Source organism: Oncorhynchus nerka, linkage group LG15 (genome assembly GCF_034236695.1).
Source record: "Oncorhynchus nerka isolate Pitt River linkage group LG15, Oner_Uvic_2.0, whole genome shotgun sequence".
Lineage (NCBI taxonomy): Eukaryota > Metazoa > Chordata > Actinopteri > Salmoniformes > Salmonidae > Oncorhynchus > Oncorhynchus nerka.
In genome coordinates, this window is record NC_088410.1 from 54,244,583 (window position 1) to 54,271,308 (window position 26,726).

Here is a 26,726-nt window from a genome sequence, read left to right on the forward strand (position 1 = left end):
ACATGTACCGTCGCTATTAAAATGAACCCCCTGGCCTCCGTTGTACAGGAGCTTCTGTTTATTCTGACACTCGGGCCATGTGCAATGCATTTCTAATGTGTGGTATGGTACGACGTGGTGAAATGTTTGATTGTTTTATTGTTGAAGCGAGTGTTACGATGCCTCGGTGCACCCGGACGTTTCCCACCAGAGGTATCCCACACGCTGTACCCATGGCGATCGATAGATGGTTTACGAGCCGTGCGATGCTGCTGTTGCATCCGCTTGGTCGTCTAACCCTGTTACTCGTGTTCATTCTGTTTCCATAGAAACTTGTAGAGGCAAGTATGGCAGTGATCCAACTCATCCCTGTATTATTATTTTTTGTTGCGTAAACAACTTTTGTCTTCGCGAATCCCTTCACACTGATAATGCGTTATGAAACTCAAAATGAGTCATTGAACGTTTTGTCAGTTTTGGGGCAACAACAAATAAAAACAGGCGTTTGTAAAGAAATGTTCTGAGATGATGTAACTATTAAGCAAAGCTTAATAGTTACATAGTTACACCGTGCTTCAGGATCTGTCTGTGCTTGGTTGAGTTAGTCTGTCAAGACAGGGTCAAACGGTGGATGACTTCTACTTAGAACAACCTAGCAGACTACTGCTGAAACGTTCTCTGCCTAGCCTGGTTGGGTAGTGCTCTGTTGAAAAGCTACTGCGACTAAGTTAACTCTACTAACCCAAACAGGGTAGCCTAGTGGTTAGAGCGTTGGACTAGTAACCGCTAGGTTGCAAGTTCGAATCCCCGAGCTGACAAGGTACAAATCTGTCGTTCTGCCCCTGAACAGGCAGTTAACCCACTGTTCCTAGGCCGTCATTGAAAATAAGAATTTGTTCTTAACTGACTTGCCTAGTAAAATAAAGGTAAAATAAAAAAATAAATGCAGCAGTGTGCATACTGTACACAATGTCAATAATATACATACAGTATGTCAGCGCATGTCACATGTACCCGTTGTCAATTAATACAAACACTCTCACTCACACATTTTCATCGTAGATTATAGGTGCAGTTCACTGCTCAACTCTCTCTCTCTCTCTCTCTCTCTCGGTCTTGCTCAATCTCTCTCTCCCTCTCTTTCTTTCTTTCTTTCTCTCTGTCTCGCTCTCTCTCACTTGCTCGCTCTCTCTCTCTCTCTGTCTCGCTCTCTTTGTCTCGCTCTCTCTCTCACTCGCACTCTCTCTCTCACTTGCTCTCTCTCTCTCTCTCTGTCTCTCTCTCTCTCTCTCTGTCTCGCTCTCTCTCTCACTCGCACTCTCTCTCACTTGCTCTCTCTCTCTCTCTCTCTCTCTCTCTCTCTCTCTCTCTGTGTGCTATACTTTCAGTGCTGTTTCTCTGGAGTCACCATATGTCAGTGTGTCAGTGTCTGTGTTCCTGTTTTATGTGGATGTGAATGTGTTAGTGCATGACTCTGTGTGAGAGCTGGCATGTGTATTTTCTGTGTTTTACATGCATATGTTTTGTGTGTGTGTGTGCCCAATTCCATCTCCCATTGGCTGTTGGTTTGCATGCCTCCATTCTGCCTCACTGTCTTTCACAGATAGAGAAGGACTGACTAGATCAGACACTTCATTCAGTTGGGCTGTTTTAACTTCTGATCTAGGATCTATGTCCACGCATGGCTATACTATAGCTGCCCATTTCACGTGTGGCCTGATTGTTGTTACCCAATCACTGTGGGCTGTGTACCTCCTCTCCTGATGCATGCTGGGAAAGTGTCAGGTGTTCACCCCGTCGGCCTAGCGTCCTCCCCATGCCCCCCCCCCCCCCCCCCCCCCTCACACACAAATGGCGATGGGCCCGCACCGGTCTGTCCGCCTGCTCACTGACCTTTTGTGACCCTTTGTGAAGTTTGACCCTTCTCTCTCGCCGCACCTCCCTTGTATATTTTCCCCCCCAGACAGAATGGCCTTGAAGCTCAGAGCACAGCTAGGGCATGTTGTTCACCCGGCACAATGCTGCAACATAGAAATAGAATGGAATAGAATGTACAAACAGTGGCGATTTAATATTGGATTGACTTTTACATTCTATTTCTTTCTGCAGCGTGTTCTTCCTAAGCACCTTGTTCTTCCTAAGCAGAACACAATTAAAGCAGCGCAATCAATATCAAAGTTCGATCGGGGTCAAAAGTTGAAACACATCAGGCTTCACTAACAGTCATTCACAATCAGTGTGAGCCTCACGGAAGAAACAGAGCACTTAAAGCCATGCCATAAGCAGATCTGATGACTAATCTCTGGTGGTTCCATCAATGCGGTAGCTGAGTCTGAGGTTCTTTGTTGATCGTGCGTTTGTGTCTCTGTGAGTGATTGTCTCTGTCTTCTATTCTGTCTTCCCATGTAGTGAAGCTCTTAAAGCTCCCAACGGAGCTCATGTTGTAGAGCAGGTCCAGGTGTGTAGCCGTCAGTCAGGTGCATGACATCTTCCTCTTTCCCTACCCCCCCAAACCCTCTCTCTCTCCCTCCTCTCTCCGCCCTCTCTCTCCCCTCTTCCTCTCCCCCTCTTCTTTCTGTCTCTCCCTCTCCTCTCTATACCCCCCCCACCCTCTCTCTCTCCCTCTCCCTTGATCTCTTTTACTCTCTCCGCACTGGGCTGTGAGAGCGACCTCTAGCAGCCACTCTGATGCAGGGCACTGACCACCTCTAGCAGCCACTCTGATGCAGGGCACTGACCACCTCTAGCAGCCACTCTGATGCAGGGCACTGACCGTTGACTCGCATGTTTTTTTTTGCTGTGTGCGACACTGACATATATCACTAACGGCTCCTCCTCACCATCGAAACTTGTCTCGCACGTACATGTGCGGCGCTTGTCTGCGGCGACGTGGCAATGCTGAACGCATGCTCCGTCAAAACGCTGCTGGAACCTCCCCAAGCGTTATTATTCCACGTGTTGTGACGCTTTGCTTGTTCCGCACCCCGGAGCGTTCCTGTTGTTCAGTGGAGTTACTCTACTCTTATTGTCCCCCTGTTGATGACATCACTCAGTGTCGTTCCTGTAGTGTTGCTGTGAAGTCATACACCTGAAAGCGTACAGGGGTTCACAGTTTCTCTCACAGTTCTCTCAGTTTTCACAGCAGTGTTTTGATGAGGAATATACTGTTTTCCCATATAGGTGTTGACAGCTGCATTTTAAAGCGTTTTGACTAATACAATATGACTAACTTTGTGTGTAATGTTTTACATTACACACATTTTACACACATTGTGTGTCGGTGGGTTGTGTTCTTGTGGATTTGTGGGCGGGAGAAACTGAGAGTGTGAGTTAGCGTAAGATCGATGATTTTCAGACTTAAAGGAAAAATGTACTCAAAAATGATATTTTGCTCATTTTTTCATTAGTCCAATGTTAACACATCCCCAAAAACAGTATTCCTTAAGTGACATACTGGAAAGGTTGAAGTACAAATTCTGAATGAGTTCTGAATCATATACTGATGACAAGCCAAAAGCCAATAGTGATATTATATGAGTGGAGGAAAGGTTGTTTATTAGTTACCATAGTTACAGAAGCACTAGTAGTATGACCTGTTGACTGATAGGAATGGGTTATATATGGGTTGTGTGACAGTCGCTATAGCAACGCTGTTATAGTCGGGTTAACGTTACGTTTGGAACCGTCCTATCCATAAGCGTCATAATAAGAATCTGCGTCAGTCAAATGTTGTTTCATAAACATTGTTCCAACGTGATCCATGTGTCAAACCACAATCTTTTATTTTTCGGCCACTAAGATCACACGTTACCATCACACAGTGAGTGATAAAGTTGCATTTCAATCTTAAACGTTACCTTACGTCTTCATGTTGTATGCCGGTCTTAAATGCAACGGAAGCACCGCATAGAAGTTGTTAAGCCGAACTGTACGCTGTCTTAAACGTTTAAAGCGCTAAGATTCTGTTCTTTGTGTCCTTAACTTCTTGGCGCACCGATCCCTTTAGCGGGATCATTTTCGTCAACATCCGCTGAATTGCAGAGCTCCAAATTCAAATTAAATTACTAAAAATCACAAGTGAAATCACAAGTGCAATATAGCAAAACACAGTTTAACTTGTTGTTAATCCACCTGGCATGTCTGATAAAAAAAATTAAAAAGCTTTACAGCGAAAGGAAACCAAGCGTTTATGTGAGGACATCTCTCTCAGCAGACAAAACATTACAAACAGCTAGCAGCAAAGTAGATTGGTCACGAAAGTTAGAAAAGCAATACAATTTATCGCTTACCTTTGATGATCTTTGGATGTTTGCACTCGCGAGACTCCCAGTTACACAATAAATGTTCCTTTTGTTTGATAAAGATTATTTTTATATCTAAAAACCTCCATTTGGTTGGCGTGTTTTGTTTAGTAATCCACTTGCTCGTGCAGGTCACGACGGGCAGATGAAAATTCCAAATAGTATCCGTAAAGTTCGTAGAAACATGTCAAACGTTTTTTATGATCAATCCTCAGGTTGTTTTTACAATAAATAATCTATAATACTTCAACCGGACGGTAGCTTTTTCAATAGGAGAGAGAGAAAATGTCTGCTCCAAGCTGTTGGCACATGCAAAACTCTGGGGATACCCAGCTATGCACTGACGCGATGTGATCGTCCTCGCTCATTTTTCAGAATAAAAGGCTTAAACTATGTCTAAAGACACCTTGTGGAAGCTATAGGGAAAGGAATCTGGTTGATATCCCTTTAAATGGATGACAGGCATGCAGTGGAACAGGGAGGTTTCAAAATTTACCTCAGGTTTTTGCCTGCAATATCAGTTCTGTTATACTCACAGACAATATTTATATGCATATTCTAGCTTCTGGGCCTGAAAAATAGGCAGTTTCCTTTGGCTATGTTTTTCATCCAAACATCAAAATACTGCCTCCTAGTCTCAAGATGTTAACGTTATGTTACATAGGGGTTGTGATTTAGGTGTGCATGAGTCCAGTCTGTCAATGTTACATAAGCGGTGTGTAAACGTCAAGTGTCGAGACAATGTTGTGTGTCGGTCTCCAACGCAACGTCCGTTTTTTAAGTGTGATGGTATATGTGGTTAAGTGTGAGTCTTTAATGGTGCGTACGTCTTAAACATGTTGATGACGTTGCGTTCAAGTGTGCAAGTATAAGGGATAACGCTGTGATAACTTGTGCGAGTCATTAACACAGGTCTTTGATTTTAAAGCCAACGGAGGCTCCTCAGGTGGATGAGTCGGGGGTAAGATGCTCTTCCCCCAATCAGGGCCTTGCCCTCTCTTCTCTGGGTTTTCATTGGTTCATGTTGATTTGCTTGTTCATTTATTTTGTGTTCTATCTACATAACCTCCTCTAATCCTCTACATGGCCTCTTGTATAACCTCGCCTTTTTAATTTATACAATTAAAAAGTTTGGTTTTCATTCAGAGAACAGTTTGGTTTGGGTTTTTGACAGTTCTTTTTGGTTGTATTTTTTGTTAGTTTGAGTCCGTTTGCTTTGGCTTTTTTTCTCTTCATGTCCCTGTTTTTGTTTGGGGCGTGTTGTTTTGAAGGAGAGTGTGTCGATCACTCAAACGTGGCAGTGTGCATCCCCCATGGCGAGGGCGGGTTCCCCTCCGCTCCTCCTCACGTTTGTAGCGCTGACACCGCCGCATGGTCTCCGCCGTGCCATGTGCCCCCTGCGTGGGGCGGTGAACTGTGGATGACCCATTGGGGTAGGGGTTATGACCTCTGCTATGACATTTGACCTCTCCTGGCTGACCCCTCTGGGGGGGGGGTCCCACTGTGACTCCGCATGCAGTGACTCTGGACCGGGGGGGGTTGCCATGCTTGTGCTGATTGTGTCCAGTCGAGTTATGGCAAGGTTTTCTCTCCCTACAGCATGTGTTCCTGTCCCTCTCCTCCCCTGTAGGGCTGTACTGTAGCAGGGATCCTGGTAGTGCTTCACGACCAGCCCCGTAGATACACATGCATGTCAGCTTCAGCCGTCCTGCATAGGGGACTACTACTCCCACCCTGTCACTTTAAACTCCGGTCAGTCAGGTTGTCCTGGGTTTTTCCAACCTCTCCTCCGTGCTTGAACGGATGTGTGAAGTGGCTGGTGGTCCCCGAGGAGAGAGTTTGGAGAAAAAAAGAACATGCCTTTCTACATGCAACAAGTCCAGGATTCGCCTGGTTTTGAGAGGAAGTGTCTTGATGTACCTACCAGGAATACTTAAAGGAATGTTAAATATACTGGTGACATCTAAAGCCTCTTTTAATCCTCTTTCCTAGACTGATCTGTAGTTCAGTAGGTAACTTGTTCCAGTTGATTGAGGATTAGTTCATGTTACCTACGTCACGTAGACACCATCCCTCGAGCAACCCTTGGTTGTCTCAAAAGGTCACAGGTTCACGGAGAGATTTGAGGCGATGTCAAGATGCTGAATCAGCTCGTGTGTATCTCACATCTCAGTCTCAGTAGACCTTTAGGATCGCCATTGGACTAAGTGTGTAGTACGCTGAGTACTGTTAAGGGCTTGTCCATGGCATTGAAGCACAGCCAGGTTCCCTGTCTACACACACACACACTCCGGTCCTCTGACACTGCCTCCGTCCCCTACAGAACACGGAGGACAACGCTCGCATCTCCATCACCTTCTTCCGCCTCTTCCGAGTCATGCGATTGGTCAAACTGCTGAGCAGAGGGGAGGGGATCCGCACCCTCCTGTGGACCTTCATCAAGTCTTTCCAGGTGAGGAGGACCACGCCCCGTATAACTCATCACTCATTTACCAGGCTGTTAATGCACTGAACTAACTCTGGTCCCTTGTTCACCCTCTCTCTCTTTCCCTGCCCTCTCTCTTTCCCTGCCCTCTCTCTTTCCCTGCCCTCTCTCTCTCTCTCTCTCTCTCTCTCTCTATTTCTCTCTCTCTGACCTCTTTCTCTCTATATCCCTTTCTCACTCCTCTCTCTCTCTCTCCCTGCCCTCACTCCTCTCTTTCCCTGCCCTCGCTCCTCTCTCTCTTTCTCTGACCTCATTCTCTTTCTATCCCTCTGTCTCTCTCTCTCTCGCTCTCTTTCTCTGCCCTCTCTTTCTCGCTTTATCCCTCTCTCGCTCCTCTCTCTCTCGCTCCTCTCTCTCTCGCTCCTCTCTCTCTCTCTCTCTCTCTCTCCCTCTCTCTCTCTCTCTCTCTCTCTCTCTCTCTCTCGCTTCTCTCTGTCTCTCTCTCTCGCTTCTCTCTGTCTCTCTCTCTCGCTTCTCTCTGTCTCTCACTCTCCAGGCTCTGCCATATGTTGCCCTTCTGATCGCCATGCTCTTCTTCATCTATGCTGTCATTGGCATGCAGGTGAGTCACTGAAACAGCTATTTGTTACTAAACCATTCGCCCCAAACCAGCTTAATCCTCCAGTCAGTCTCACAGTAACAGCCCCACTAAACCTCTCCATAAGGAGCAGCAGTACACCTGGGTCATGTTCATAAAGTACCAAATGGGGGAAAAAACTGATTGAATTCAGAAGCGACTACCTGGACGTGTTCATTGAAGAAACGCTCATTTTCAGTTTCTTTTGCAAAGGGTTTAAAAACGGTTTCCATTGCATGCCCTTCTGAACGCAGCCCTATTCTTCACTCAGTATGTAAACGAACCCTTGTCCTTGTCTATCATTACTGTTCGTTTCAGGTGTTTGGGAAGATAGCCATGGTGGACGGCACCCATATCAACCGGAACAACAACTTCCAGACCTTCCCTCAGGCCGTGTTGCTGCTCTTCAGGTCTGTCGGGGTCGGGGGCGCGATGGGTCACAGGGTCAGAGTTCACGCAGACGTTGTAGGTCGGATATGTAGCGATTAGAACATGTCCAGCTAAAGGTAAAAGAGAATCTATAATCAACTTTATTTAACAACTTTTTGGTCTTTAGGCCTTCATCAGGAGATGTGTTTGTGAAAAGGTTATGGAATGGTTGTGAATAGGTTACGGTTATGCTGACTTATTCGACGTGACGAGTCCCAGGTGTAGCACGGGCGAGGACATGGTTGGGAGTAGGTCGTCTTAAAGGTTACGCTGAGGTATCTGACGAGTCATGTTTCTGTCCCAGGTGTGCCACGGGCGAGGCGTGGCAGGAGATCATGTTGGCGTGTATTTCGGGAAAGCTGTGTGACCCAGAGTCGGACTACAACCCTGGGGAGGAGATGACCTGTGGCGCCAGCTTCGCCTACATCTACTTCATCAGCTTCTACATGCTCTGTGCCTTCCTGGTACATAAATACACTTATACACACAGCATATACTTTATACACACGTATACACACAGCACACACACACAAACAGACACGGAATACATATCCACGCAGCATACATACACACACAGACACACGCGTACATTTCCACACGTACGCTCACACAGACTGCGGATGTAGGCACAGTCCGTCGCTATTCTGTTCTGATCCTGTTTGTTCTGTTGCGCTAGATTATCAATTTGTTTGTGGCGGTCATCATGGACAACTTTGACTACCTTACTCGCGATTGGTCCATCCTGGGTCCTCACCACTTGGACGAGTTCAAGAGGATCTGGTCTGAGTACGACCCAGAGGCCAAGTAAGTGTGTTGTGTGTGTCTATTTCGGGACTGTTCAATGTCGGTCCCGGAGGGCCGGAACGCTTCTGGTTTTCATCCTCTCCTTTTAAGCAGGGACTGTTTCAGACCTGGACTGTTTCAGACATGGACTGTTTCAGACATGGACTGTTTCAGACCTGGACTGTTTCAGACCTGGACTGTTTCAGACCAGGACTGTTTCAGACCGGGACTGTTTCAGACCTGGACTGTTTCAGACTTGGGACACCAGGTGAGTGCAATTAACTACCAGGTAGACACCAAAACCAGAAGTGTTTCGGCCCTCCAGGACCAGAACTGAACATCCCTGGTATAGATTGAGATTATGTCTGCCTGTTGCAGTTGTCTGAGTGTATGTTTATCAGAGTGCTGTCTCTCTCTCTCTCTCTCTCTCTCTCTGTCTCTCCCTGTCTCTCTCTCGCTCTGTCTTTCTGTCTCTCTCTTTCTCTCTCTCTCTCTGTCTGACTCTCTCTCTCTGACACAGGGGCAGGATTAAACATCTGGACGTGGTCACTCTGCTTCGACGCATCCAGCCTCCCCTGGGCTTCGGCAAACTCTGCCCTCATAGAGTGGCCTGCAAGGTAACCGTCTCTCTGCTATCAATCTTTCTCTCCCTTTTCTCTTTCTCTCTATGCCATCTCTCTCGCTTTCTCTCTCTCTCTCGCTTTCTCTCTCTCTCTCTCTCTCTCTCTCTCTCTTTCTCTCTCTCTCTCTCTCTCTCTCTCTTTCTCTCTCTATGCCATCTCTCTCTTTCTCTTTCTCTGTCTTTCTCCCTCTCACTTTGTCTCTGTACCTCTTCCTCTCCCTCTAATTGATCTGGTATGTGTTCAACCCTGTACACAGCGTACGTATAGTAACCCTGCTCTTTCCTTCTCAGAGACTGGTGGCCATGAACATGCCTCTAAACAGCGACGGCACCGTCATGTTCAATGCGACGCTGTTTGCGTTAGTACGCACCGCCCTGAAGATCAAAACAGACGGTAGGAGATGCCCCCCCCACACACACACACACACACACACCACAGCAGCACCAGCTGTATAGTTTGTGTTGATAGTGATAGGACGTGTCCGGTGTTTACCCGTGCTGTAGGTAATCTGGAGCAGGCCAACGAGGAGCTGAGAGCCGTCATCAAGAAGATCTGGAAGAGGACCAGCATGAAACTGCTGGATCAAGTGGTGCCCCCTGCTGGTGGTCAGTTATATCACCCCCCCTTCCCAGGCTTCTACAGCAATACATCTCAGTAGAAATAACATCCCCGGCATTACACACACACAGACACACACACACCTGAGATCCTGGTAGCAATGCACACATACACACATTCCAGCACAATATCACATACTACACACACGTTCCACCTTCCCACTTACATACATCTACAAGTATGAACTCTCAAATATCAACAATGTCCCTCTCTCACACAGAAATAACCTACTCACACTCGCTCACCCTCACAAACTCTCGAACTCTTGATTTCAGTTTTGTCCTGCTGTTTTCTGCTCTCGTGTTCTCCACAGTGTGTTTTTGATCTGTGTGCATGGGGGGTTTATCTACACTCCTTCCACCTGTTCTGGATACCACTGTAGATTCCAGGGTGACTGTGACTGTGGCTGTGACTGTGGCTGTGGCTGTGGCTGTGACTATGACTGACTATGCGCCAGGCTTTGGGCTTGCATGGCCTCATAGTGGTAGACCACTGACTGTCTCTCAGTGCATGCTGCATCTCTCCTACTAAACTCTCTTTCTCTCCCTCTCTCTCTCTCTCGCTCTCCTTATGTCTCCTCTCTCTCGCTCCGCTCAAGCTTTTTCCAACAGCTTCAGTTCCTTCTCTCTATATCTGTGTCTCTCAACCCCCCCCAAAAAAAAATCTACTGTTAAAGAACTTCAGAATATTCTGAAGCAGTTCTGTTTTAGGGTGGTGGCATGGAACTAGTGTTGCCTCTCCTCTCCGATCTCTGTCCCCGACATGCTTGTTTTAAAAGTGACCCCTGCTTCAGAATCATTCTCACGCGCACACATACTGCACTGTAAATGCACGCAAACATCTTCCGTTTCCCGTTGCTCCACAGCTCTCGCACACAAATCCACACCCGCACTAGCCTACTCGCGTGTATGCCTAGTTCAGCTTGCTTGCATGTGCTCAGTAGAGTCGAACTGTGTATTGGGTTGGGTTCCTTAACAGCCCGAATCTCTCTGCTGGAGTGGATCTCAACTGCTTGACTACATTCCTCTGGCTGGCTCGTGTGTTTAGCCGTTTCATAGGTCGACATGACAAAAACAGCTTAGGCCTGCCGAGTGCTGAGGCGCCACTACAGCCTGGGATTCGAAACACTTCTGGTTTTGGTGTCTACCTGGTAGTTAATTGCACTCACCTGGTGTCCCAAGTCTGAAACAGTCCAGGTTTGAAACAGTCCAGGTTTGAAACAGTCCAGGTTTGAAACAGTCCAGGTTTGAAACAGTCCAGGTCTGAAACAGTCCCTGCTTAAAAGGAGAGGATGAAAACCAGAAGCGTTCCGGCCCTCCGGGACCGACATTGAACAGTCCCGAAATAGACACACACACACAGGCCCTCAATTGGCCCAAGCAGGTTAGGTTTGGCCAGGGGTTTTCCTTGGCTCGCTCTAGCGGCTCCTTATGGCGGGCCGAGAGCCCCCAAGCTGACTTTGGTCGTCAGTCAAACAGTGTTTCCTCCAAGACATTGGCACGGCTGACTTCCAGGTTGATTGAGCAGTGTGTTAAGAAGCAGTGTAGGCTTGACTGGTCATGTTTCGGAGGACTCATGTCTGGACCTTAGCCTCTCCAGAGCCCATTGGAGAGTTGCTGCGATGAGACAAGGTTATAGTCACCAATTAGATTTCACGAAGTTGGGGTGAAAAATTGGGTAAAATTACAACAACAAAAAACAACAAAAATTGCTTAGAGCATTAACTCGGGTCTAAATGACATGCCATAATCTCATAATAGCCACTATAAATGTGTGATATTTAAACCTGCAGTCTTTAAAAGGATCTTAGAGGTTTGAACCAATGGGCTGTAAGGGTCCTGTCCCTCTGTGACCCTGCCTGCGGCCTGTCTGCCCTCTCTCTCCTCTGGCTGCCTACCTAGATTGGACAGGAGATTATTGATACAAGTGATAGTTCAGAAGTGGTCAGGAGGCCCAATAGAGATCCTATAATTCAAATGGATTATGGGATCTCTATGGGATGCCCAGAATCGAACTAGTATCGAACCACAGTTCAGCTACGGTTTCGGATTTAGTTCTATTTGAGGTGTACCTGTGAGGTATACCAGTTCTGTTTTAGGGTGGTGGCATGGAACTTGTGTTGCCTCTTCTCTCCAAGCTATGTCCCCAGGACTGAAAGATGTAGTTGAGGATCTAGATTAAGTTATTGATTTATCATTGAGTTATTATTGCGTTGTTATTGAGTGATTGTGGTCTTTGGCCTACAGAGAGGATTGGCCATCCATGTGATGCATCTTGAGGTATAGTATATACACCATCCAGATGGGTGTGCTTTTTATGACAGAATGTTAAAATTAGGTGAAACCAAAAAAATATATATATATTTTTTTACCAAGTTACACTTCTCAGAGGCACCAAATTGGTGGAATGACAGCCAATATGATATACATTGCCTTCAGAAAGTATTCACGCCTTTTTCCACATTTTGTTTTGTGACAGCCTGAATTTAACATGGATTCAATTTAGATGTTGAGTCACTGACCCTCACACAATTATGTTTTTAGAAATGTTTACAAAATAAGAAAAAATGAAAAGCTGAAATGTCTTGAGACAAAGCCTTTGTTGTGGCAAGCCTTAATAAGTTCCGGAGTAAAAATGCTTAACAAGTCACATAATCATTTGCATAGACTCTGTGTGCAATAATAGGGTTCAACATGATTTTTGAAGACTAGCTCATCTCTGTACCCTACATATACAATTATCTGTAAGGTCCCTCAGTCGAGCAGTGAATTTCCAATACTGATTCAACCACAAAGACCAAGGAGGTTTTCCAATGTAGCTAACTTAGTTGTCGGAGAGGAAGGAAACTACTCAGAGATTTCAACATGAGGACAATGGTGACTTTAAAACAGTTAAAGAGTTGAATCATTGTGATTGGAGAAAACAGGATGGATCAACAACATTGGAGTTGCTCCAGAATACTAACCTAATTGACAGAGTAAAAAGAAGGAAGCCTGTACAGAACACAAATATTCCAAAACATGCGTCCTGTTTGCAACAAGGCGCTAAAGTAAAACTGCAAAAATGTGGCAAACAATCAACTTTATGTCCTGAATACAAAGTGTTATGTTTGTGGCAAATCCAACACAACACATCACTAAGTACCACTCTTCACAGCATGGTGGTTGCTGCATCATGTTGTGGGTATCCTTGTCATCGGCAAGAACTAGGGATTTTTTTTTTTAGGATAAAAAGAAATGGAATGGAGCCGAGCACGGGCAAAATCCTAGAGGAAAACATGGTTCAGTCTGCTTTCCAACAGACACTGGGAGACAAATTCATATTTCAGCAGGACAATAACCTAAAACACAAGGACAAATATAAACTGGAGTTGCTTACCAAGATGACATTGATTGTTTCCGTGTGGCCTAGTTACAGTTTTGACTTAAATTGGCTTGAAAATCTATGGCAAGACTTGAAAAGGGCTGTCTATCACTGATCAACAACCAACTTCTAAAAGAATACTTCCTGAAGGCACTGTGCCAGTTTATTTACCGGTGCAGTATAGCGCATGATAGTCCAGTACGGTATAGTGATCTAAGGAATATAGTGCCTCATCATAGGGTTATTACAGGCTATCGTTTTGGTTAGGGTCCGGTATTTGAGGGGTATGGTCAGCGAGTTGGGGCAGGGACATGGGCAGTCTCAATCTCCCAGGATGCTGTGCAGTGTCCTGCTGTCTGACACAGGAAGCGTTTGTGTGGTCTGTTCACCTAGATGATGAGGTAACCGTGGGGAAGTTCTATGCCACCTTCCTGATACAGGACTACTTTAGGAAATTCAAGAAACGTAAAGAGGAGGGCCTGGTGGGGGTGCACGCCTCCCAGAGCAACACAGCCATCGCTCTACAGGTGAGTCTGTCTGTCTGTCTGTCTGTCTGTCTGTCTGTCTGTCTGTCTGTCTGTCTGTCTGCGACTGTGGGACGGTGCATGTACATGTGCTAGGGCTGTGACGGCAATTTAATAACCATGTAACTAATGGTTATGGATGAAGACTGACATGAAAATAAACCTCAAAACCGTTTTAATAGGCCTACATAAAAAATAAAAAAAGATATTTTTAACTTTGATTAACTTTATTTTCATGTCGATAAACTTTACCTAATAGCGAGAGTGTTTACTAATGATTATAAGCAATGTTTTGCTAACTTAGTCTGCCTATTAAACTGTCTACATCTCTTTCCAACTGTCGTTTGATGGTCAACCAGCTAAACCAGCTAATTCGCTAAATGAGCGTGGGATTAGAAGCTGTATAGGCTACGCCACTTCAGTAAAAATACATCTTTGATGTATGGATTTATACAATGCACGTTTTCATTGTTTGCTAGTATATAAATAAATCGGTCTTCTTTTAAAGAAAGGCTGGATGTGTCTGACTATTCGTGAATTATTCAACAGCGACAAGGTCGACAATGTTGTTCTGGCTCTGAGGCCAATGATGCGCTAATGTTCTGTCAAATGAACAATGCGCCAATCCAATTCAACCTGGGATGGTGTAATTTGAAATGGAATCTTTTCTGAATTTATAGACTAATCAAAGCTGATTTGTTTGATTTCCTTTGTATTTGTTTATTAATTAATGATGGTCAATTTCATCTTTATACAATCGCATAGCTGTCTCTCTCCCCTTCATACTTTCCTTGACAATTCATTATCTTATAGTCGACATTTGGAAAGCCTAAAGTAGGCCTAGGTTTTTTTTATACGTTTTAAGGAAAAGAGAAATATTTGCTCTTGTGTCTGACATACACTGGTGGCTTTGATTGACGGGTCCTTTTTACTGGGGTGTGCCGTGTGTGAGTTCACTGATTCTCTCTAAAGGCCTACAGTATATGTCCATTCAGGAAGATTCCTAAAGTAGCCTGTCTGGACTCTATCTCTTTAAAAAATAATCAAACACACCTGACATGATTTAATATTGTAAAATGCCTATTTTCAGTAGAGGCCCTTTCTCAACAAGTCCGTTATTTTTGTCTGAATAATTAGGAAGTAAATAAACAAGGAAATGTCTTGTTTATGTCGCCGTTCACGCCAATTGCGAAATATCGTCCTGTCAGTACACGTTAATTATTTATTTATTTATTATGTATTTATTTATCGATTTTTAGCTTCTTTTCGCATGCGATTCAGCAAGCAAAAAGGCCTCGGCCTATTGGTTTAAAAAATAATTGCTCCGAATAAGTTGCTGTTAATGCTGTCCATTGTTCTTAGTGTTTTGTACACTCAGTGTATATTCTCCTTTAAAACTTTCCTCGTCAATTCATATGTTTGGCTACATTGATTTAGCATCATCCTATAATGTAGACAAGTCTTTCCTACCCTACGTAAAGGATTTGAATCTAAGGCAAGGTTTTTATTGCGGTTTTGAGAAAGGACGCAATGTGATTTGCTGATGTTTCTTGAGTACGATGCGTTGCAGGCGGCTTTGATTGATGGGTCCTTTTAGGTGGGTGGGTGTGTGTGTATGAGTCCACTAATTCTCTGTGTCCATTCAGAAAGTTACCTAAAATAGGTCTTTCTGGACTTCAGCGCCCCATTCAGATAGAGTGAAAAACGGTGTCTTGTTGCAGGGTCAGTAAATGTGCGAGGAATGAGGACAGGTGCCAGTTTTGCGTTTCCTCCCTTATTAAATGGGGTGCAACTGAATTGAACGTCAGCTACTGTAGCCAAGCTCCTTTCAAGATTCATCCTATAGGATGCGTAGCCTATATTCTAATATTTTCCAATATTACGGAGAATAACCGCTGCGGCGTTGGTGACGTTTTGCGAATTGTTCCGAAAAGTAGAGGGGACCCCTCCACCCCAGTGGTTATCTCAGGTAACCTGGCCAATTTACATAACCCCCAAAATTCCAAACACTTTCACAGCCCTAGCGCACGAGAGTGTGTGTGTGAGCGATTGGGGTCAACATGACTGTTGAGAATATATGTGTGACGAAACGTGTGTGAGAATCTGCTTACATTTGTTTTTAGTGCGTGGCATACCAACAAGTGTGCCAATGTTGTGATTCACGATTCAGCAGGTCATTCATGATCAGAACTGTTGGTGTCATCCTGTTTATGTGATGACGGACGTGTTTACCCACGTATGTCTCTTTCGCAAAGGCGCGTGTCTCCGTCTCAGTGTTACCGTTGACAATGTAATGCGTGTATGTCGGGCTTGCGTCGCAAATGGTTCCCTATTCACCACATAGTGCGCTGCGTTTGAACAGGGCCCGTAGGCCTCTGGTCAAAAGTAGTGCGCCGGGTAGGGAATAAGGTGCCAATTTTGGGACGCACGGGTCGTCTCTGTCCACTCGTTATGGTCATCCAGTGCTTTAACATCTATCTCACCCATCAACTCATGAACGATACACTCCAAGCAGCTTACTTCTGTTTCCATCACCGTTAGCTTCGAGCCGTGAGGTTTTATCATTCAGGTAGTCCTCTCTATCTAATGTCCCTCTCCCTCATATCCCAAGCTATATTTTGGCCTCATTGAAACAGGTCCTGTAGGAAGTAAACTACAGTATGTGCCTATTGTAGCTAGCTGCAGTGGTCCACGTAGACAAAGGTGGAACTGACATTCCCCACTTAACCCTTAACACTCAGGATAATGTGATGTCATAGGAGGCACACTAACGACAAGGCATATTCAGGGGGAGCACATTTGTTTGTCTCTTGTGAATGTTCTGATCTCTCACAGTCTGTCTAGCTCTGTCCAGTATGGGCGTCTGTAGACGTCAGGTTTTGCGTGAGAGCCAGCAAAGGGCAAGTGTGTGTGTGTGTGTGTGTGTGTGTGTGTGTGTGTGTGAAGAGCCTCTGCCTGAAAGAGAACCTTCCTACCAGCCCTTAGCCCCTCCCTCTATTGTCATGGTTACAGGCTGGCCTTCGCACGCTACATGATATTGGGCCCGAAATTCGACGAGCGATATCATGTGACCTGCAAGATGAGGAGCTAGTAGACTTTATTCCAGAGGAGGACGAGGAGATTTATAGGGTAACTTATTCAATTTATCTGCCTGAGGGGGTGTGTGGCACGCATATGTATTTTGTCTTGCTGGAATGGGTTGGTTTGGGTAAATGGAATATTGGGACAATGGTAATGGCAGGGTATTATGCCTCACATCAATGCCCTTAATGGAGGTAGATACTGTACACGGCACGCACAGATATACACACAGTGGTAATAATGTTATATTTGATTTGTATGGCACTTTCCATTTACCGAGCAAAATCACAAAGCTGTGAACTCAATTAGTCACCAAGGTGGACTGGGCGTACAAGTTGCATGGATGAAACCTGTAGGTGTAGGGACAGGACTATGTTCCTGTCAGAGGAAGTAAACCATTTGCAGTTCTTCTGTTTTTATTTTTTCAGTTCAGAAAAAGGAATTATAGTGCCTTCATCCCGCATATATCACGAACCAGCTTTTGAATTTATTTTCTGCCCATACGATGATTTCTGAAAGGAAAACAAATCACCAACCACAACTAGTCAACCCAGTTTGCACATCACTAGCGTTGTGTATTCATCCTCTGTGTTGAACAGAAAGTAGTCCCTGACCGTTTGACCCTGAGTGTTCCTCCACAGCGCAATGGTGGCCTGTTCGGTAACCACATCAACCATGTGAACGGGGACCACCACCGGCGCTCGTCAGGGCAACAGACCAACACCACCCAGCGGCCCCTGCAGGTGCAGCCACCTCCGCACTATGCCCACATGGAGCAGCCGGTGGGGCGTCTCTGCCGGACCAACGTCATGTCCCACCAGCACCCCAATCAGCACCACCACCACCACAACTCCTCATACGGCAAGTCGCCCAAGTCCACCAATGTCAACCTGAACAACGCCAACGTGTCCAGTCTGCCCAACGGAGGAGGACACCACCACCGTTACTATGAGTACACTCCGCCCCCCGCCAACGGTTACCCGGGACACGGCGGTGGCCTCTACTACACCGACTTCGACAAGCCGCCACCTCGCGGCACGCCGCAGGGACAAAGGTGACCACACACTGACCATCAGCTATCTCTTTCTCTGGCCGAGAAATGAAATGGGTGACGCGTCGTGTGTTGTTGAATGGGATTGATTAGTTAGAGTAAGAGAAAATGGGGAAATGTCTGTGGCTTGAAGCTTCGTGTAAACTTCAAATGCCACACTGTTTAGAAGCTATAATGTCTAACCTTTAAACTCTTCCGTCCCTTGTCAATTCACCTGAGGTACTCTCGTAGTCCCTCGTAGTCATACAGCTGTCTCAATGTGTATGATGATGTCAACACTATGGGTTTTTGGACAATATAACAAACCTGGGATATAAGTTCGCATTGAGAGTTAGCATGCAGCTACCATTAGCCATAAGGCCATTCTGTGTATCTATCATTAAATATTTGCCAAAGGCAGGACCTAGCCTCTCCTTATCAGACCTTCCCCTTGTCGCTGACCTATAGCACATACCCTCTCAGACCCTCCCTTAAACAGACCAATCACATGCTTATCATCATCCTCATTCCATATAACTGACCAACAGCACACTTCATATTTATTCAGGTAACCCATCCCACAAGCAGTTAATACATCTCTCTGGAGCGCCCCAAGGGTTGGGTTGAAAGTCCATTTCAATTCTTAGGAATTCAAGAAATTATTGGAAATTATTTCCTGAACTCCCTGTAATTGAAATGTATCTGCCCCCCAACATTGGTAGAAACGTCACCCCTCTGTCTTCTTTCTTCACTTATACATATATAGGAATGCATGTATATGCTTCATATACTGTACGATAAATATATGCCACTCATGGGGTCCCTTTTCCCTCTGTTCTCTCCTCCCGTTCTCCTACCTAACAAAATGCTTTCTCTCAACCATCTCTCTGCTTTCTTGGACAAAAGGCGCTACTATGAGACCTATGTTAGGTATGTTACTTTCCTAGGTATGTTTAGAGCAGTATGTGTCCGCCACCACAAGGGGGGACTTTTCATTTGAATGATGTTTTATGGGGCCAGTAAGTGACTAACTGCATCCCTATTAGGGTTGCAAAATTCTGGTAACTTTCCCACAATTCCCAGGTTTTCCAGAAATCCAGATTATGGGAATCCTCCAATCAGGATTTCTGGAAAAACTGGGAGTTTTGGGAAAATTACTCTGAATTTTGCAACCCTAATCCCTGCTAAATTAGTGGTGGCCAGTCATCCCATCTCCCTGTCTCTGCACCACCAGCCATCTGTGGAGTAGTATCCCTTGGCCTAGTAGTCTGGTGTTTAATGAAGAGAATGGAAAAGCCTGATTGGCCAGCACACGGCCTAGCGCCTAGACCAATCTTGCTGTATGCATGTGTCTGCTAGGAAGGAGGGCACTGCTAAGAGAGGTGAAGTGAAGTGCTTTTGCCTTGGAGGACCTTGGGTGCTCAAACCACATGGATATGAATGGAAACTTACCCTGCTCCCCTTAAACCCTGACTACTTCCTGAGGCCAGCAATGACCAGGATCTCTATAGAAGGCCCTCAGAAATGTCTTTCATTAAAGGGATTGTTAACCAACATTTCAAAATTAAATATTGGTTTCCTTATCCTACAAGCACTCTTTTGGGAAAAAAAGGTGCTATCTAGAACCAAATTGTGTTCTTCAGCTGTCCCCATAGGAGAACCCTTTGAATAACCCTTTTTTGGTTCCAGGTAGAACCCTTTTGGGTTCTATGTAAAATCCTTTCCACAGAGGGTTCTTCATTGAACCAAAAAAAGAGTTCTACCTGGAGCCTAAAAGGGTTCTCCAATGGGGACAGCTGAATAAGTTTTATGGACAAAACCAGAACATGGATTGATGTTTTCCCTTGTCTATAGACTGCTTGCAAGGTAAGGAAAACAATAGGTCAGTTTGTGATTTGGGTGAGCTACCCCACGGCTGAGATGGGGGATGATGAGAAGTGGATGTAAGTTTTGACACGTCTGATTGAAGACTTCTCAAACAATCGTATTACAGGCAACCATGGTTTTCTTTGGAGCGACAAAATTAAGTGTTAAGTGAACGTTGAGTGTTGCTCTTTGGTACTGTATGCATTGTCTGCTGATCTACTACAGCTTCTACTGTCCCTGTTGTCTCGATGAGGCTGTGGTGGATGAGGAGGACGCTAGTTCTGTTGATTCGCTGCCCCCTGGAGGCTGGAGGTTTGCGTCTGCATGGCAGTGCATGGCCCCGTTCCCCCACAACTTCTCCCACAGTCCAGCCTCACCAGTGGAGGCTGGTAAAGGGAGGATCGCTCATAGTAATGGCTGGAAACGCTACCATTCTATTCATTCCATTCCAATGAGCCTGTCCTCTGATTTTAAAGTGACACCAGCCTCCACTGCCCACTCCCCCCCTCCGATCTCTGAACCCTGACCCCTCCCACCAGGTCCCACCGGGGAGACGCCCGCCTTCCCACCATCCGGCGGGAGGAGTTTGATGATGACAGGTTCTCGGGAGAGTATTACAGCGGGGAGGAGTTCTACGAGGATGACAGCATGTTGTCAGGAGACAGGTAAAGTAACCGACACTCCACCCTTACAACCTCAGAGAAATAAATGTACCCTGCATATTGTATACACCGTACCTCACGATGTGTTCCTTTCTGCTAGAGCAGGGGTCTCAAACTAGCGGCCACCGAGCCAGATGCAGCCCCCGAGCATATTAAAATAGAATTCAAGTAGTTAATTCACCTCCCAACACCCTATCCTTCCAGGAGGTCCTATATGGAACACGTGGACAGGTACCAGAACAGTGACACGGAGTACGAGACGCCGAGAGGCTACCATCACCCCAACAGTTACTACAATGACGATGAGCAACCCCTCTACCAAGACGGAAGGAGGTCGCCTAAGAGACGGATGCTTCCTGCCACGCCCCAAGGTAACATCCCTTCTCTCTGTCCAGCATGCTTCTGAAGCTTGTCTACAAATAAACTGTTACTAAGGTCAGATAGAAGCTAATCTTCGACAGCTATTCACACACAGTTTTTTAAAACGGACTTGTCACTGACTTGGTTTTCTCAGATTTTAAAGAGCATGACAGTGTTTTGTTTCTGAATGTGTGTTGATGCCCTTCAGTTGCATGTAGTCGTTGTTTCCTGCATGAGTAGTTTAGTTTCACCCTCCTGTCCTGTCCGCCCGTCACTCGTCCAGGTCACAGGAGGCCCTCCTTCAACTTTGAGTGTCTGAGAAGGCAAGGCAGTCAGGACGAGCTGCCACACCAACGCACTGCTCTACCACTGCACCTAATGCAGCACCAGGTAACACACACATACACACACTGATCTACCACTGCACTTAATGCAGCACCAGATAACACACACACACGCGAACACACACACACACACACACACACACACACACACACACACACACACACACACTGCTCTACCACTGCATGAGATGCACCAGCAGGTAACACACACCCCAGTACACAGCTCTGCATCTGCAGCACCATATAGCACACCAGTGCTCTATGTTGCATGAGTTGATTTACCAGTGCAGTGCTCTACCAGTGCTTTTAGACGAGTGTGTTAGACCAGTGTGTGTGTGTGTGTGTGTGTTAGACCAGTGTGTGTTAGACCAGTGTGTGTTAGACCAGTGTGTGTGTGTGTGTGTGTTAGACCAGTGTGTGTTGTTAGACCAGTGTGTGTTGTTAGACCAGTGTGTGTGTTGTTAGAACAGTGTGTGTGTTAGAACACTGTGTGTGTGTTAGACCACTGTGTGTGTGTTAGACCACTGTGTGTGTGTTAGACCACTGTGTGTGTGTTAGACCAGTGTGTGTGTGTTAGACCAGTGTGTGTGTGTGTTGTGACCAGTGTGTGTGTGTTGTGACCAGTGTGTGTGTGTGTTAGAACAGTGTATGTGTGTGTGTTAGGTCAGTACGTGTGTGTTAGGCCAGTGTGTGTGTGTTAGGTCAGTATGTGTGTGTTAGGCCAGTGTGTGTGTTAGAACAGTGTGTGTGTGTGTGTGTGTGTGTGTGTGTTGTTAGACCAGTGTGTGTGTTGTTAGACCAGTGTGTGTGTTGTTAGACCAGTGTGTGTGTTGTTAGACCAGTGTGTGTTGTTAGACCAGTGTGTGTGTTGTTAGACCAGTGTGTGTTGTTAGACCAGTGTGTGTTAGACCAGTGTGTGTGTTGTTAGACCAGTGTGTGTGTTGTTAGACCAGTGTGTGTGTTGTTAGACCAGAGTGTGTGTTGTTAGACCAGTGTGTGTGTTGTTAGACCAGTGTGTGTGTTGTTAGACCAGTGTGTGTGTTGTTAGACCAGTGTGTGTGTTGTTAGACCAGTGTGTGTGTTGTTAGACCAGTGTGTTTGTTGTTAGACCAGTGTGTGTGTTGTTAGACCAGTGTGTGTGTTAGACCAGTGTGTGTGTTGTTAGACCAGTTTGTGTGTTGTTAGACCAGTGTGTGTTAGAGCAGTGTGTGTGTTGTTAGACCAGTGTGTGTTAGACCAGGGTGTGTGTTGTTAGACCAGTTTGTGTGTTGTTAGACCAGTGTGTGTTAGACCAGTGTGTGTGTTGTTAGACCAATGTGTGTGTTGTTAGACCAGTTTGTGTGTTGTTCGACCAGTTTGTGTGGTTTTAGACCAGTTAGTGTGTGGTTTTAGACCAGTTAGTGTGTGTTGTTAGACCAGTGTGTGTGTTAGACCAGTGTGTGTGTGTGTTAGACCAGTGTGTGTATGTTGTTAGACCAGTGTGTGTATGTTGTTAGACCAGTGTGTGTATGTTGTTAGACCAGTGTGTATGTGTTAGACCAGTGTGTATGTGTTAGACCAGTGTGTATGTGTTAGACCAGTGTGTGTGTGTTAGACCAGTGTGTGTTGTTAGACCAGTGTGTGTGTTGTTAGACCAGTGTTAGACCAGTGTGTGTGTGTTAGACCAGTGTGTGTGTTGTTAGACCAGTGTGTGTGGTGTTAGACAGTGTGTGTGTTGTTAGACCAGTTAGTGTGTGTTGTTAGACCAGTTAGTGTGTGTTGTTAGACCAGTTAGTGTGTGTTGTTAGACCAGTGTGTGTGTTGTTAGACCAGTGTGTGTGTTAGACCAGTGTGTGTGTTGTTAGACCAGTGTGTGTTGTTAGACCAGTGTGTGTGTTGTTAGACCAGTGTGTGTGTTGTTAGAACAGTGTGTGTGTTAGACCACTGTGTGTGTTGTTAGACCAGTGTGTGTTAGACCAGTGTGTGTGTTGTTAGACCAATGTGTGTGTTGTTAGACCAGTTTGTGTGTTGTTCGACCAGTTTGTGTGGTTTTAGACCAGTTAGTGTGTGGTTTTAGACCAGTTAGTGTGTGTTGTTAGACCAGTGTGTGTGTTAGACCAGTGTGTGTGTGTGTTAGACCAGTGTGTGTATGTTGTTAGACCAGTGTGTGTATGTTGTTAGACCAGTGTGTGTATGTTGTTAGACCAGTGTGTATGTGTTAGACCAGTGTGTATGTGTTAGACCAGTGTGTATGTGTTAGACCAGTGTGTGTGTGTTAGACCAGTGTGTGTGTTGTTAGACCAGTGTGTGTGTTGTTAGACCAGTGTGTGTGTTGTTCGACCAGTTTGTGTGGTTTTAGACCAGTTTGTGTGGTTTTAGACCAGTTAGTGTGTGGTTTTAGACCAGTTAGTGTGTGTTGTTAGACCAGTTAGTGTGTGTTGTTAGACCAGTGTGTGTGTTGTTAGACCAGTGTGTGTGTTAGACCAGTGTGTGTGTGTGTGTGTGTGTGTGTGTGTTAGACCAGTGTGTGTTGTTAGACCAGTGTGTGTGTTGTTATACCAGTGTGTGTGTTAGAACAGTGTGTGTGTGTGTGTGTGTGTGTGTGTGTGTGTTGTTAGACCAGTGTGTGTGTTGTTAGACCAGTGTGTGTTAGACCAGTGTGTGTTGTTAGACCAGTTTGTGTGTTGTTAGACCAGTGTGTGTGTTGTTAGACCAGTGTGTGTGTTGTTAGACCAGTGTGTGTGTTGTTAGACCAGTGTGTGTGTTGTTAGACCAGTGTGTGTGTTGTTAGACCAGTGTGTGTGTTGTTAGACCAGTGTGTGTGTTGTTAGACCAGTGTGTGTGTTGTTAGACCAGTGTGTGTGTTGTTAGACCAGTGTGTTTGTTGTTAGACCAGTGTGTGTGTTGTTAGACCAGTGTGTGTGTTGTTAGACCAGTGTGTGTGTTAGACCAGTGTGTGTGTTGTTAGACCAGTTTGTGTGTTGTTAGACCAGTGTGTGTTAGAGCAGTGTGTGTGTTGTTAGACCAGTGTGTGTTAGACCAGTGTGTGTTGTTAGACCAGTTTGTGTGTTGTTAGACCAGTGTGTGTTAGACCAGTGTGTGTGTTGTTAGACCAGTGTGTGTGTTGTTAGACCAGTTTGTGTGTTGTTAGACCAGTTTGTGTGGTTTTAGACCAGTTAGTGTGTGGTTTTAGACCAGTTAGTGTGTGTTGTTAGACCAGTGTGTGTGTTAGACCAGTGTGTGTGTGTGTTAGACCAGTGTGTGTATGTTGTTAGACCAGTGTGTGTATGTTGTTAGACCAGTGTGTGTATGTTGTTAGACCAGTGTGTATGTGTTAGACCAGTGTGTGTGTGTTAGACCAGTGTGTGTTGTTAGACCAGTGTGTGTGTTGTTAGACCAGTGTGTGTGTGTTAGACCAGTGTGTGTGTTGTTAGACCAGTGTGTGTGTTGTTAGACCAGTGTGTGTGTTGTTAGACCAGTGTGTGTGTTGTTAGACCAGTGTGTGTGTTGTTAGACCAGTGTGTGTGTTGTTAGACCAGTGTGTGTGTTGTTAGACCAGTGTGTGTTTTAGACCAGTTAGTGTTAGACCAGTTTGTGTGTTGTTAGACCAGTTTGTGTGTTGTTAGACCAGTTAGTGTGTGTTGTTAGACCAGTGTGTGTGTGTGTTAGACCAGTGTGTGTGTGTTTAGACCAGTGTGTGTTGTTAGACCAGTGTGTGTGTTGTTAGACCAGTGTGTGTGTTGTTAGTGTGTGTGTTAGACCAGTGTGTGTTGTTAGACCAGTGTGTGTGTTGTTAGACCAGTGTGTGTTGTTAGACCAGTGTGTGTTAGACCAGTGTGTTGTTGTTAGACCAGTGTGTGTGTTGTTAGACCAGTGTGTGTGTGTTAGACCAGTTAGTGTGTGTTAGACCAGTTTGTGTGTGTTTTAGACCAGTGTGTGTGTGTTAGACCAGTGTGTGTGTTGTTAGACCAGTGTGTGTGTGTTGTTAGACCAGTGTGTGTGTTGTTAGACCAGTGTGTGTGTTAGTGTGTAGTGTTAGACCAGTGTGTGTGTTAGACCAGTTAGACCAGTGTGTGTGTTGTTAGACCAGTGTGTGTGTTGTTAGACCAGTGTGTTCGACCAGTTTGTTGTTTTAGACCAGTGTGTGTGTTAGACCAGTGTGTGTGTTGTTAGACCAGTGTGTGTGTTGTGTTAGACCAGTGTGTGTGTTAGACCAGTGTGTGTGTGTGTTGTTGTTAGACCAGTGTGTGTGTTAGACCAGTGTTAGACCAGTGTGTGTGTTAGAACAGTGTGTGTGTGTTGTTAGACCAGTGTGTGTGTTGTTAGACCAGTGTGTGTGTGTGTTAGACCAGTGTGTGTGTTGTTAGACCAGTGTGTGTGTTGTTAGACCAGTGTGTGTGTTGTTAGACCAGTGTGTGTGTTGTTAGACCAGTTGTGTGTTGTTAGACCAGTGTGTGTGTTGTTAGACCAGTGTGTGTGTTGTTAGACCAGTGTGTGTGTTGTTAGACCAGTGTGTGTGTTGTTAGACCAGTGTGTGTGTTGTTAGACCAGTGTGTGTGTTGTTAGACCAGTGTGTGTTGTTAGACCAGTGTGTGTGTTGTTAGACCAGTTTGTGTGTTGTTAGACCAGTGTGTGTTAGAGCAGTGTGTGTGTTGTTAGACCAGTGTGTGTTAGACCAGTGTGTGTGTTGTTAGACCAGTTTGTGTGTTGTTAGACCAGTGTGTGTTAGACCAGTGTGTGTGTGTTAGACCAGTGTGTGTGTTGTTAGACCAATGTGTGTGTTGTTAGACCAGTTTGTGTGTTGTTCGACCAGTTTGTGTGGTTTTAGACCAGTTAGTGTGTGGTTTTAGACCAGTTAGTGTGTGTTGTTAGACCAGTGTGTGTGTTGTTAGACCAGTGTGTGTGTGTGTTAGACCAGTGTGTGTATGTTGTTAGACCAGTGTGTGTATGTTGTTAGACCAGTGTGTGTATGTTGTTAGACCAGTGTGTATGTGTTAGACCAGTGTGTATGTGTTAGACCAGTGTGTATGTGTTAGACCAGTGTGTGTGTGTTAGACCAGTGTGTGTTGTTAGACCAGTGTGTGTGTTGTTAGACCAGTGTGTGTGTTGTTAGACCAGTGTGTGTGTTGTTAGACCAGTGTGTGTGTTGTTAGACCAGTGTGTGTGTTGTTAGACCAGTGTGTGTGGTGTTAGACCAGTGTGTGTGTTGTTAGACCAGTTTGTGTGTTGTTCGACCAGTTTGTGTGGTTTTAGACCAGTTAGTGTGTGTTGTTAGACCAGTTAGTGTGTGTTGTTAGACCAGTGTGTGTGTTGTTAGACCAGTGTGTGTGTTGTTAGACCAGTGTGTGTGTTGTTAGACCAGTGTGTGTGTTGTTAGACCAGTGTGTTAGACCAGTGTGTGTTGTTAGACCAGTGTGTGTGTTGTTAGACCAGTGTTAGACCAGTGTGTGTGTTGTTAGACCAGTGTGTGTGTTGTTAGACCAGTGTGTGTGTTGTTAGACCAGTGTGTGTGTTGTTAGACCAGTTAGTGTTAGACCAGTGTTTTAGACCAGTGTGTGTTGTTAGACCAGTGTGTGTGTTGTTAGACCAGTTTGTGTGTTGTTAGACCAGTGTGTTGTGTTTTAGACCAGTGTGTGTGTTAGACCAGTGTTAGACCAGTGTGTGTGTGTGTTAGACCAGTGTGTGTGTTGTTAGACCAGTGTGTGTGTTGTTAGACCAGTGT

At 45.4% G+C, this 26,726-nt stretch overlaps 1 protein-coding gene across 1 annotated transcript in view; it reads left to right on the forward strand.

The window, feature by feature from the left end:
- The window catches only part of LOC115142708 (voltage-dependent L-type calcium channel subunit alpha-1D-like), a 127,197-nt gene that overhangs the window by 79,485 nt on the left and 20,986 nt on the right, over positions 1–26,726 (forward strand). The window contains exons 31-45 of the mRNA XM_065001722.1: positions 6,604–6,732; positions 7,262–7,327; positions 7,661–7,752; positions 8,076–8,235; positions 8,448–8,575; positions 9,075–9,171; positions 9,468–9,570; positions 9,681–9,782; positions 13,552–13,685; positions 16,695–16,811; positions 17,405–17,817; positions 18,700–18,723; positions 20,199–20,324; positions 20,526–20,692; positions 20,965–21,071. Of these exons, the coding sequence (XP_064857794.1) occupies positions 6,604–6,732; positions 7,262–7,327; positions 7,661–7,752; positions 8,076–8,235; positions 8,448–8,575; positions 9,075–9,171; positions 9,468–9,570; positions 9,681–9,782; positions 13,552–13,685; positions 16,695–16,811; positions 17,405–17,817; positions 18,700–18,723; positions 20,199–20,324; positions 20,526–20,692; positions 20,965–21,071 (1,965 nt within the window). The remainder of the gene's footprint in view (positions 1–6,603; positions 6,733–7,261; positions 7,328–7,660; positions 7,753–8,075; positions 8,236–8,447; positions 8,576–9,074; positions 9,172–9,467; positions 9,571–9,680; positions 9,783–13,551; positions 13,686–16,694; positions 16,812–17,404; positions 17,818–18,699; positions 18,724–20,198; positions 20,325–20,525; positions 20,693–20,964; positions 21,072–26,726) is intronic.